We start from the raw sequence: 14211 nt of genomic DNA, 5'->3' as shown, positions 1-14211 counted from the left end.
ACCACACATGGTATAAACTCTGTACGCATTTTGATTGGCTAACACGGTGAACTTTGACCCAAGCTGCAATTGTTATTGACGTCATCAATAATCTAATCACGTCACATCACCGGGTCCCGGACGTCACCGGTACACTTTGATTCAAGCCGATATTATTGTGGTAGAAACAGGTCACACGACTCGAAATTGTTGGATATGGAATTTATTTCACACTCGTAAGTTATTTTTTAAAAGTTGCAAAAAACACTCGATAAAGCTCGTGTCTTTTGTAACTTTTAAAAAATAACTTACTCGTGTGAAATAAATTCCATATCCAACAACCACTCGTTGTGTAACCTCTATTTCTACCACAATATGCTGTGTTATCCCACTCTCAAGCCATTGTATAAATGTGCCAACTGTTGGATATATATATACATTGTATGTTATATTCCACTAGTGATGTTCAAGAATTTGAACTTTGACCTGAGCTGCAATTGTTATTGACGTCATCAATAATTGAATGACGTCACATCACCAGGTCCGGGCCATCACCTGTACACCTTATTTGTTATTTTTTTAAAGTTACAAAAGACACTTGCTACAGCTCGTGTCTTTTTCAACTTTAAAAAAATATAGCTTACAAGAGTGAAATAAATTCCATATCCAATAACCAATCGTGTAACCTCTATTACAGTCCTTACCAATCTGAAGAATGTGTTTCACAGTGTCTTGTCGGTTGAACTAATATATGTGCTACACATAGTAAAACTCTGTTTCATTGACCTTCAACAACGGTTTAACAAAAACACTTATAAAAACAACCTCATGTGAAGAAATATCTTTATTCAGTTAAGTTTTATCACAAGTTGTATATAAACCTATATAATTATGTAAAACATGAAAATGACCTAAAAATAAAATTCACAATATCAGTATTAAAAAGAAAAAGAAAAATACCACTTAAGATTATGTAAAAACTGTATATCATCGCAAAATGCGTGAATTCATCACAAAAACTATAAATTATAGATTTGATAAAAGGTATACATATTGATAGTTGTAAATTGATCAAATTATGACATTGTTTTAGGTAAACAACCTTTCACCAATGTTGACTGATCCTTTTCTCAATCCAATAATTCTATTCATAATCTCATCAGAAATACATCAAACTAAAATTGGCAGAGAAAACAGATATTGAAATAATCTCATCTGCAATGTAAACATTAATTTTTGGCAGAGAAAACAGATATTGAAATAATCTCACCTGCAATGTAAACATTGGCAGAGAAAACAGATATTGAAATAACCTCACCTACAATGTAAACATTGGCAGAGAAAACAGATATTGAAATAACCTCACCTACAATGTAAACATTGGCAGAGAAAACAGATATTGAAATAACCTCACCTACAATGTAAACATTGGCAGAGAAAACAGATATTGAAATAATCTCACCTGCAATGTAAACATTGGCAGAGAAAACAGATATTGAAATAACCTCACCTACAATGTAAACATTGGCAGAGAAAACAGATATTGAAATAATCTCACCTACAATATAAACATTGGCAGAGAAAACAGATATTGAAATAATAACAACCTTTTAAAACTACTTGATGTGAACATAAACTTATCACATCTAGGCAACTATGATTGGACACTCTGATTCACCTGCCTCACCCCCGGGGTTTGTCCTGGGTTCCCCAGTTTCCTCCATCGGTATGACCCCTTATGTGCTTCCATCCAGGCCTAACCCCCGGGGTCTATCCTGGGTTCCCCAGTTTCCTCCATCAGTACGGCCCCTTATGTGCTTCCATCCAGGCCAATAACAGTGATAAGTTGATATCCTTTCTGTCACATTTGATGTATAAGCTCTACAGTAGAGTTATATAATCTAAGTTGTTTTTTTTAATTGTTGCATATGATTTTTTCACAACAGAAATGTAATGTGTAAGGCTGTGAATTCCATGTGTGATTTGTAAGGCCAGTCTTATGTATACATACAAACTGTAAATAATTCTAATGATTCAACATACCCAGGTACACAACATGATACACCAATAACATACAAACTGTAAATAATTCTAATGATACAACATACCCAGGTACACAACATGATACACCAATAACATACAAACTGTAAATAATTCTAATGATACAACATACCCAGGTACACAACATGATACACCAATAACATACAAACTAAACTGGATTCAGAAATAAGTTTTTCAACTTTTTCAATCCGTCTCCGTATGGCGGCCTAAACATATTTATGAAATCATTCTCTCAAACTGACTTGAAATCTAAGACAAACACATGTTGAATAAAAGTTGTTTTTGTTGGTGATATCACAAAGGAAGTGTGAGTAGACACCATGTAGTGATGAGAATGTATCACCACACAGCTCCACTTACTGTTATATCATGTCTGATAACTGACAATTGTGAAAACATTTCCACTGAAAACCAGGACAAGAATCAAACCTCTGATTAATAACTATGAGCAAAATTATCTAGCTGTCATGTGAGTGGCAGAGACAGTATTTAACATGTAGGCAGGCATGGGGTAATTATATATGTACATTGTGTAATGGTTATGCATTACATTTTCCCAAGTAATTACATGTAATGTGTAACTGAAGGTAGAGTTAATTACATGCAATGGTAATGTAATTCATTACATTCAAACAATTATAAAATGCCAGTAATGTCTGTATGATGTAGGTACTAGCTAAATTTGTCATTCTTTTACACTCTTTCAACAACATTTTAACAAAGTTTCATAAACAATTTCAATAGAATATACAGGAATGTGGGAGATCCAACATCCATGTAAAAAGTTCAGGGTGGTTCTGTGTTACCCAGCTGACAGATTCCACAAGGAATACAAGAGTCCCGCCGTAAAGTAGAGTAGTCAAAGGGTAAAGACGACCCAGCACGGGGTTGTTATGGTCATCTTTACCCTTTGAATTTCAATAGAAGCTTGTAAATGTGTTGATGGGTTTGTTGAGAACAGCTTGTTTTGACTTGGAGATCTGTTGTTGTATCCAGGGGACATATAAAGCCATCGTTGTCAAGTTACATCTGATGGACGTCTGAAGGCGACTTATCCTCATCAAGTGGTTCTCTGTCAAATGAGTGCTGTCAAAAATCTGAAGGATTACAAAAAAAATCATTTCAGACAGAAATTATTAGAATGATGAACATCTTATCATATAACGGGCCTGTACTATTATGTAATACAACCATATCAGAGGTATTGTAACATTACCGTGGCATCATTACCAAACGAACACAATTGATGCCACATTATTGACTAGAAAGTGAAAAATGCACCGTCTAAGTCAGCATTTTCTCGTTTTATAGGGCAATAAACTGAAGAGTTTACACTCATTTTTTTTATATGGGTTGTGTGATAAACAGAATCTTAAACTAATATCAATATCAGATGTTATTAATTATCTTGTTAATTAATTTGATATATCACATGTTATTAATTATCTTGTTAATTAATTTGATATATCACTTGTTATTAATTATCAAACTTGTTAATTAATTTGATATATCACTTGTTATTAATTATCAAACTTGTTAATTAATTTGATATATCACATGTTATTAATTATCAAACTTGTTAATTAATTTGATATATCACATGTTATTAATTATCAAACTTGTTAATTAATTTGATATATCACTTGCCCAAATCATGGAACTTGTTTAATAAATTCATATTACACTGACACTAGTGTAAGCTTCTCTACATGTTTTTGCTCAGGGGCTCACATAGTTATACCCCACCTCCCTCACCAATACAATATGTCTGTCCAAGGGTTCACATAGATATACCACACCTCCCTCACCAATGAAATATGTCTGTCCAGGGGCTCACAAAGATATACCCCACTTCCCTCACCATTGAAATATGTCTGTCCAGGGGCTCACATAGTTATACCCCACCTCCCTCACCAATACAATATGTCTGTCCAGGGGCTCACATAGATATACCCCACCTCCCCTCACTAATACAATATGTCTGTCCAGGGGCTCACATAGATATACCCCACCTCCCTCACCAATACAATATGTCTGTCCAGGGGCTCACATAGTTATACCCCACCTCCCTCACCAATACAATATGTCTGTCCAGGGCCTCACATAGTTATACCCCACCTCCCTCATCAATACAATATGTCTGTCCAGGGGCTCACATAGATATACCCCACCTCCCTCACCAATACAATATGTCTGTCCAGGGGCTCACATAGATATACCCCACCTCCCTCACTAATACAATATGTCTGTCCAGGGGCTCACATAGTTATACCCCACCTCCCTCACCAATACAATATGTCTGTCCAAGGGCTCACATAGATATACCCCACCTCCCTCACTAATACAATATGTCTGTCCAGGGGCTCACTTAGATATACCCCACCTCCCTCACCAATAAAATATGTCTGTCCAAGGGTTCACAAAGATATACCCCACCTCCCTCACCAATACAATATGTCTGTCCAGGGGCTCACATAGTTATACCCCACCTCCCTCACCAATACAATATGTCTGTCCAGGGGCTCACATAGATATACCCCACCTCCCTCACTAATACAATATGTCTGTCATAGGGGCTCACATAGTTATACCCCACCTCCCTCACCAATACAATATGTCTGTCCAAGGGTTCACATAGTTATACCCCACCTCCCTCACCAATACAATATGTCTGTCCAAGGGCTCACATAGATATACCCCACCTCCCTCACCAATACAATATGTCTGTCCAGGGGCTCACATAGATATACCCCACCTCCCTCACTAATACAATATGTCTGTCCAGGGGTTCACAAAGATATACCCCACCTCCCTCACCAATACAATATGTCTGTCCAGGGGCTCACATAGTTATACCCCACCTCCCTCACTAATACAATATGTCTGTCCAGGGGCTCACATAGATATACCACACCTCCCTCACCAATAAAATATGTCTGTCCAGGGGCTCACATAGTTATACCCCACCTCCCTCACTAATACAATATGTCTGTCCAAGGGCTCACATAGATATACCCCACCTCCCTCACTAATACAATATGTCTGTCCAGGGGCTCACATAGATATACCCCACCTCCCTCACTAATACAATATATCTGTCCAGGGGCTAACAAAGATACACCCCACCTCCCTCACTAATACAATATGTCTGTCCAAGGGTTCACATAGTTATACCCCACCTCCCTCACCAATACAATATGTCTGTCCAGGGGCTCACATAGATATACCCCACCTCCCTCACCAATACAATAAATCTGTCCAGGGGCTCACAAAGATATACATGTACCCCACTTCCCTCATCAATCAAATAAGTCTGTCCAGAGGTTCTTGAAATATCATGTTACATGTAATAGCTTTTTGGAAAGTTGTCAAGTGTAGCCTTTGACCTTGACCAATGACCACCAACATCTAATGAGGTGTAGAATTTCATTATACCTGTCCATAGGTTCAAGAGATGTCTCACAGATAGACAGACATTCACAAACTCATAAAGGGACGGACAGGCGCCGTACTGACAAATGATAACTACTAATGATGTTTAAACACCTCCTAAAGTAATATCAATAGTACATACAGTGTATATCTTTTAATTGGGGTCAACGATTGATATACATTTGTATAAGGAAATCAGATCCAGATAAACTGTGATACTGTATATAAATTAAATCCAGATAAACTGTGTGATACTGTATATAGATCAAATCCAGATAAACTGTGTGATACTGTATATAGATAAAATCCAGATAAACTGTGTGATACTGTATATAGAAAAAATCCAGATAAACTGTGTGATACTGTATATAGATAAAATCCAGTTAAACTGTGTGACACTGTATATAGATAAAATCCAGATAAACTGTGTGATACTGTATATAGATAAAATCAAGATAAACTGTGTGATACTGTATATAGATAAAATCCAGATAAACTGTGTGATACTGTATATAGATAAAATCCAGATAAACTGTGATACTGTTTATAGATAAAATCCAGATAAACTGTGATACTGTATATAGATAAAATCCAGATAAACTGTGTGATACTGTATATAGATAAAATCCAGATAAACTGTGATACTGTATATAGATAAAATCCAGATAAACTGTGATACTGTATATAGATAAAACCCAGATAAACTGTGTGATACTGTATATAGATAAAATCCAGATAAACTGTGATACTGTATATAGATAAAACCCAGATAAACTGTGTGATACTGTTTATAGATCAAATCCAGATAAACTGTGTGATACTGTTTATAGATCAAATCCAGATAAACTGTGTGATACTGTATATAGATAAAATCCAGATAAACTGTGTGACACTGTATATAGATAAAACCCAGATAAACTGTGTGATACTGTATATAGATAAAATCAAGATAAACTGTGTGATACTGTATATAATGCCCGCATTTTTATTTCTTCAGCCTATCTAGACAATACAATGTACATGATTGAGTACACACCTGGTCCAGGCGGCCTGCACTGAAGATGAGTCTGTCCAGTATGAGGCTGACCTGGCTCCTGATCCCCGACTTGTGTGTGGCATTAGACAACATGACAAGTATGTTCTCCAGGACCATATGTACCTGTAAAAGTAATCCTGTATCATTCAGTATAAGGTTTAGGTCAACACAAATCTCTCTCAGTGTAAAGGGAAAATTGATATTGAGTGAAGAAGGACAAGTGCCAACTATGCAAAAAATTCTTTAGCATCAATATGGAATACCAAGAGAATATAAGACTCTTTCATATGTGTATATGTAGGATAGGGACATTCCACCCGAGGGGTCACAAAATGTGGTGAAACCCGAGGCTTGCCGAGGGTTTTACCACATTTTGTGATCCCGAGGGTGGAATATCCCTATCCTACATACACACATAATGAAAGAGTCTTTTTCTCTCATATCATTACCGAATTTCTGGCGAAAGTGTCCCTCAGCCATCCATTTTCTTCAATTTTTTAATTTCTTTATTTGACGTTTTTACTAAATATACTTATGATATTCTGAAAGATCATACCCTATTTTTGGCAAACTATGTTTGCACACAAATTTCATTCATTTTGTGGTTAAGTGATGAACGAATGAACAATTCGCCGATAAAAATTACCGTAACTTGACCGACTTTTACGTGGCCGTGATCAAATTGTCAACATCCGAGAAAAAGAAGTTCTATCAACAATACTGAAAGCCAACGCTGAAATGAGTTTCCCAACTTCACATATAATTTGATTTGCACCTCGACATATTTAATCATTTCACAGAACACACTGTACTTTTAAATGTCAAGTCAAATTTTTTTTTATAAAATACTACGTCACTGCATGACGTCACGACTGTCATTGGAATTCCATTCATAGTTCAATGAGAGTGATGTCGATCTCGATCGCCATGACGCGGCGATGTTTCGTGGCTGGTAATTTTAAATTCACTGTGATTTTGGCAACTTCGTGTGTGAACCAGCGAACAGTGACTCTATACGAGTATTCGATCTTTTCTGTGACATAGGATTATATGTGTTTAACCGGTTGTCTTGATGGAATGACGAAGGTAGGTCAGTCGATAGGCTAACGATGATCATATTGAAAGGCTAGGATGGCAGTTAGTTTTCATGGTTACTCTACACAAATATAGACTCTGAGTTACAATTGAAATAAATATTTTTTATATGAACATCGAGGGGTGTCATTTTTACCGAATGTTCGTTCATTTAAGAGCCAATTCCCAACTTCCAAATACACAGGTTACTGAGTAGGCCTAACATGTACAGTTACTGACAGTACCGTAGAGTAAACAAATTCCAGGGCCCCCTGCTGACGCAAACGGAACTATTTCATAGGTTGTGACGTTTGACATTTTCTTTTTTATATTTTTTTTATGTATGGCTTTTATTTTACTTCCTGTCATTGCCAGGTGATTGTGTGTGTTTACATGTTTTTAATGACAAATGACAAATCTGTCGGGTAGGCAAGTCTGTATTGTACTGTAACTGTTACAACAGGCCTGTAGGCGTAGTCTAACTGTTTGTTACAGTAACGGAGTTATATGTTCGCTCAGATGAAATGTCTAATCGTTTAACCGTGTAGCCCTATTGATTTACTGCTGATATGATATATATTTATCTAAGAATGTATGTATTTTTATAGTTAAGTCCAACGTTTCAAAACCGACACCGACGATAAGGACTGTCGGATGTGAACACAAGCAGACGACGTTGTGAGAGTTGTCCCCCTTGAACGCAGATTAATCCGCGCGCGTGAAATGCTATGTAAGATAGATTTATCTTACATAGCTATCTTACATGGGCAAACTCTATCCAACATGGCGAGATATGAGAGAAATGTATTTCTCCGTTTTCTCAAGTCACTAATGCTGCATTTCAAGATACAATTTTTGAGAAACATTCAAAACTTAAAAAGATTTTCTGTCGTTTTGATTCTGATATGAGAGAGATGGTTTTGAATTTTAGTAAGATACCTTTTAGCCATAATATGGAGGTCAATATTATATCAACAGTTTTGAATTATCATTCAGCTAATTTTATGTGTACATCTGTTTGTTTAACTATACTGGTAGTCTATCAACAATATGTAACACATCTGGGACAACACAAGGGCAAGTCTGATAACAGTAAATTATATCACCTCTCTGAGGAACACGAGGGAAAATTTAACTTGATTACAATAAATTATATTACCCCTCTGTGGAACATGAGGGAAAATTTAACTTGATTACAGTAAAAATTATATTACCCCTCTCTCTGTGGAACATGAGGGAAAATTTAACTTGATTACAGTAAATTATATTACCTCTCTGAGGAATGCGAGGGAAGATTACCTCTCTATGGAACATGAGGGAAGATTTAACTCGATTACAGTAAATTATATTACCTCTCTGTGGAACATGAGGGAAGATTTAACTTGAGCGTATATTTCTTTGTCCATAATTTCTCTGTTTTTCATCAGCTTCCCTTTCTAAAACAAAATTAAGAAGTAGTACATCAGATACTGTTGTAAACTATAACAATCTGTACCCACCATGCTTTCTTATCTGAATTACTAAGAAAATGCATAGTTAAAAGTTAACATTATCCTCTTACTTACATATATAATGCTGTCTTTGACAAAGTAATGAATATTTGAGCTGTTCTATGCTATGAACTAATTCAATTCAGAATGGGTGTGCAATGTACAGTGTATAAGAAGCATGCAGGATAAAAAAGTAATACCTTGGAGTGAAAATGAGGGAGTCTTTCCAAAAAAGTGTTGAAAGGTATGCTATAAGATGATTGGTTTTATCAATACAGATGTTTATCAATGTGTTTTCAGTTACAATTAAGTTTATCAAGGACTAGTGTAAATCTTGTTTACACAGACAAAGATATTTAATCAGCATAAAAGAACAGTGCTTATAAATCTTACCATGGCTTTTAGTGCATAGGATTTAGCTCTGGCTTCAACACTTTCTACATGAAATATCCTTTTCCATCTGTGTCTGTGCTCCACACTCTTCTTGTACATTTTAATAGGAAATGCATACTTTATGTGGTTCTCAAGCGCCATTGTCTGAAAAGAATGTTCTCTTATTATTATTATCTGACCAAGTTATAAACCGGAATGATTCTTAATAGCAATCCACCTAAGAGTTATTAAGTATCTCATAAACAGTAAATCAATCAGGTTGTATACATTTCATATCTCATGGTCAACAGATCAACCAGGTATCTCATGGACAGTATAACTACCAGGTATCTCATGGACAGTAGAACTACCAGGTATCTCATGGACAGTAGAACTACCTGGTATCTCATGGACAGTAGAACTACCAGGTATCACATGGACAGTAGAACTACCAGGTATCTCATGGACAGTAGAACTACCAGGTATCTCATGGACAGTAGAACTACCAGGTATCACATGGACAGTAGAACTACCTGGTATCTCACAGACAGTAGAACTACCAGGTATCTCATGGACAGTAGAACTACCAGGTATCTCACGGACAGTAGAACTACCAGGTATCTCATGGACAGTAGAACGACCAGGTATCCCATGGACAGTAGAACTACCAGGTATCTCATGGACAGTAGAACTACCAGGTATCTCATGGACAGTAGAACGACCAGGTATCCCATGGACAGTAGAACTACCAGGTATCTCACGGACAGTAGAACTACCAGGTATCTCATGGACAGTAGAACGACCAGGTATCCCATGGACAGTAGAACTACCAGGTATCTCACGGACAGTAGAACTACCAGGTATCTCATGGACAGTAGATCTACCAGGTATCTCATGGACAGTAGATCTACCAGGTATCACATGGACAGTAGAACTACCAGGTATCTCATGGACAGTAGATCTACCAGGTATCTCACGGACAGTATAACTACCAGGTATCTCACAGACAGTAGAACTACCTGGTATCTCATGGACAGTAGATCTACCAGGTATCTCACAGACAGTAGAACTACCAGGTATCTCATGGACAGTAGAACTACCAGGTATCTCACGGACAGTAGAACTACCAGGTATCTCACAGACAGTATAACTACCAGGTATCTCACAGACAGTAGAACTACCAGGTATCTCATGGACAGTAGCACTACCAGGTATATCACGGACAGTAGAACTACCAGGTATCTCATGGACAGAAGAACTACCTGGTATCTCACAGACAGTAGAACTACCAGGTATCTCATGGACAGTAGAACTACCAGGTATCTCATGGACAGTAGAACTACCAGGTATCTCATGGACAGAAGAACTACCTGGTATCTCACAGACAGTAGAACTACCAGGTATCTCATGGACAGTAGAACTACCAGGTATCACATGGACAGTAGAACTACCAGGTATATCACGGACAGTAGAACTACCAGGTATCTCATGGACAGAAGAACTACCTGGTATCTCACAGACAGTAGAACTACCAGGTATCTCATGGACAGTAGAACTACCTGGTATCACATGGACAGTAGAACTACCAGGTATCTCATGGACAGTAGAACTACCAGGTATCTCACGGACAGTATAACTATCAGGTATCTCATGGACAGTAGAACTACCAGGTATCTCATGGACAGTAGATCTACCAGGTATCTCACAGACAGTAGAACTACCAGGTATCTCATGGACAGTATAACTACCAGGTATCTCACAGACAGTAGAACTACCTGGTATCTCATGGACAGTAGAACTACCAGGTATCTCATGGACAGTAGAACTACCAGGTATCTCACAGACAGTAGAACTACCAGGTATCCCACAGACAGTAGAACTACCTGGTATCACATGGACAGTAGAACTACCAGGTATCTCATGGACAGTAGAACTACCAGGTATCTCATGGACAGTATAACTATCAGGTATCTCATGGACAGTAGAACTACCAGGTATCTCACGGACAGTAGAACTACCAGGTATCTCATGGACAGTATAACTACCAGGTATCTCATGGACAGTAGAACTACCAGGTATCTCATGGACAGTAGATCTACCAGGTATCTCACGGACAGTAGAACTACCAGGTATCTCACGGACAGTAGAACTACCAGGTATCTCATGGACAGTAGAACTACCAGGTATCTCATGGACAGTAGAACTACCAGGTATCTCATGGACAGTAGAACTACCAGGTATCACATGGACAGTAGAACTACCTGGTATCTCACAGACAGTAGAACTACCAGGTATCTCATGGACAGTAGAACTACCAGGTATCTCATGGACAGTAGAACTACCAGGTATCTCATGGACAGTAGAACTACCAGGTATCACATGGACAGTAGAACTACCAGGTATCTCATGGACAGTAGATCTACCAGGTATCTCATGGACAGTAGAACTACCAGGTATCTCATGGACAGTAGAACTACCAGGTATCTCACAGACAGTAGAACTACCAGGTATCTCACAGACAGTAGAACTACCAGGTATCATATGGACAGTAGAACTACCAGGTATCTCACAGACAGTAGAACTACCAGGTATCTCACAGACAGTAGAACTACCAGGTATCTCATGGACAGTAGATCTACCAGGTATCATATGGACAGTAGAACTACCAGGTATCTCATGGACAGTAGAACTACCAGGTATCTCACAGATAGTAGAACTACCAGGTATCTCACAGACAGTAGAACTACCAGGTATCTCATGGACAGTAGAACTACCAGGTATCTCATGGACAGTAGAACTACCAGGTATCTCATGGACAGTAGAACTACCTGGTATCTCACAGACAGTAGAACTACCAGGTATCTCACGGACAGTAGAACTACCAGGTATCTCATGGACAGTAGAACTACCAGGTATCTCATGAACAGTAGATCTACCAGGTATCTCATGGACAGTATAACTACCAGGTATCTCATGGACAGTAGATCTACCAGGTATCACATGGACAGTAGATCTACCAGGTATCTCATGGACAGTAGAACTACCAGGTATCTCATGGACAGTAGAACTACCAGGTATCTCATGGACAGTAGAACTACCTGGTATCTCATGGACAGTAGAACTACCAGGTATCTCACGGACAGTAGAACTACCAGGTATCTCATGGACAGTAGAACTACCAGGTATCTCACAGACAGTAGAACTACCAGGTATCTCACAGACAGTAGAACTACCAGGTATCTCACAGACAGTAGAACTACCAGGTATCTCACAGACAGTAGAACTACCAGGTATCTCATGGACAGTAGAACTACCAGGTATCTCATGGACAGTAGAACTACCAGGTATCTCACAGACAGTAGAACTACCAGGTATCTCATGGACAGTATAACTACCAGGTATCTCACAGACAGTAGAACTACCAGGTATCTCATGGACAGTATAACTACCAGGTATCTCATGGACAGTAGAACTACCAGGTATCTCATGGACAGTAGAACTACCAGGTATCTCATGGACAGTAGAACTACCAGGTATCTCACAGACAGTAGAACTACCAGGTATCACATGGACAGTAGATCTACCATGTATCCCATGGACAGTAGAACTACCAGGTATCCCATGGACAGTAGAACTACCAGGTATCTCATGGACAGTAGATCTACCTGGTATCTCACAGACAGTAGAACTACCAGGTATCACATGGACAGTAGAACTACCAGGTATCTCACAGACAGTAGAACTACCAGGTATCTCATGAACAGTAGATCTACCAGGTATCTCATGGACAGTAGAACTACCAGGTATCTCACGGACAGTAGAACTACCAGGTATCACATGGACAGTAGATCTACCAGGTATCCCATGGACAGTAGAACTACCAGGTATCTCATGGACAGTAGAACTACCAGGTATCTCACAGACAGTAGAACTACCTGGTATCTCATGGACAGTAGATCTACCAGGTATCCCATGGACAGTAGAACTACCAGGTATCTCACAGACAGTAGAACTACCAGGTATCACATGGACAGTAGAACTACCAGGTATCCCATGGACAGTAGAACTACCAGGTATCTCATGGACAGTAGAACTACCAGGTATCTCATGGACAGTAGAACTACCAGGTATCTCACAGACAGTAGAACTACCAGGTATCTCATGGACAGTAGAACTACCAGGTATCTCACAGACAGTAGAACTACCAGGTATCTCACAGACAGTAGAACTACCAGGTATCTCATGAACAGTAGAACTACCAGGTATCTCATGGACAGTAGAACTACCAGGTATCTCACAGGACAGTAGAACTACCAGGTATCTCATGGACAGTAGAACTACCAGGTATCTCATGGACAGTAGAACTACCAGGTATCTCATGGACAGTAGAACTACCAGGTATCTCACAGACAGTAGAACTACCAGGTATCTCATGGACAGTAGAACTACCAGGTATCTCATAGACAGTAGAACTACCAGGTATCTCACAGACAGTAGAACTACCAGGTATCTCACGGACAGTAGAACTACCAGGTATCTCATGAACAGTAGATCTACCAGGTATCTCATAGACAGTAGAACTACCAGGTATCTCATGGACAGTAGATCTACCAGGTATCTCATGGACAGTAGAACTACCAGGTATCTCACAGACAGTAGAACTACCAGGTATCTCACAGACAGTAGAACTACCAGGTATCTCATGGACAGTAGAACTACCTGGTATCTCATGGACAGTAGAACTACCAGGTATCTCACGGACAGTAG

General features: G+C 38.7%; 1 protein-coding gene across 2 annotated transcripts in view; it reads right to left on the bottom strand.

The window, feature by feature from the left end:
• Window positions 1-1109: 1109 nt before the first annotated feature.
• Window positions 1110-14211, bottom strand: part of LOC117331466 — a 50560-nt gene continuing 37458 nt past the window's right edge. The window contains exons 11-15 of one of the 2 annotated variants that reach the window (XR_004533556.1): window positions 9466-9609; window positions 8935-9018; window positions 6509-6631; window positions 1538-3137; window positions 1110-1441 (exon numbers count right to left, since the gene is read on the bottom strand). Coding sequence is in view for 1 of the 2 variants with exons in the window: in XM_033890194.1 (XP_033746085.1) it covers window positions 2958-3137; window positions 6509-6631; window positions 8935-9018; window positions 9466-9609 (531 nt within the window). In the remaining variant the exon portion in view is untranslated. Of the gene's footprint in view, window positions 3138-6508; window positions 6632-8934; window positions 9019-9465; window positions 9610-14211 lie in introns of both variants that reach the window. The other variant, XM_033890194.1, reaches the window with a different exon arrangement.

The sequence above is a fragment of the Pecten maximus genome, chromosome 7, assembly GCF_902652985.1.
Source record: "Pecten maximus chromosome 7, xPecMax1.1, whole genome shotgun sequence".
Classification (NCBI taxonomy): Eukaryota; Metazoa; Mollusca; class Bivalvia; order Pectinida; family Pectinidae; genus Pecten; species Pecten maximus.
Note: the sequence above shows the minus strand (reverse complement) of the source record. Positions and strands in the feature narration are given on the sequence as shown.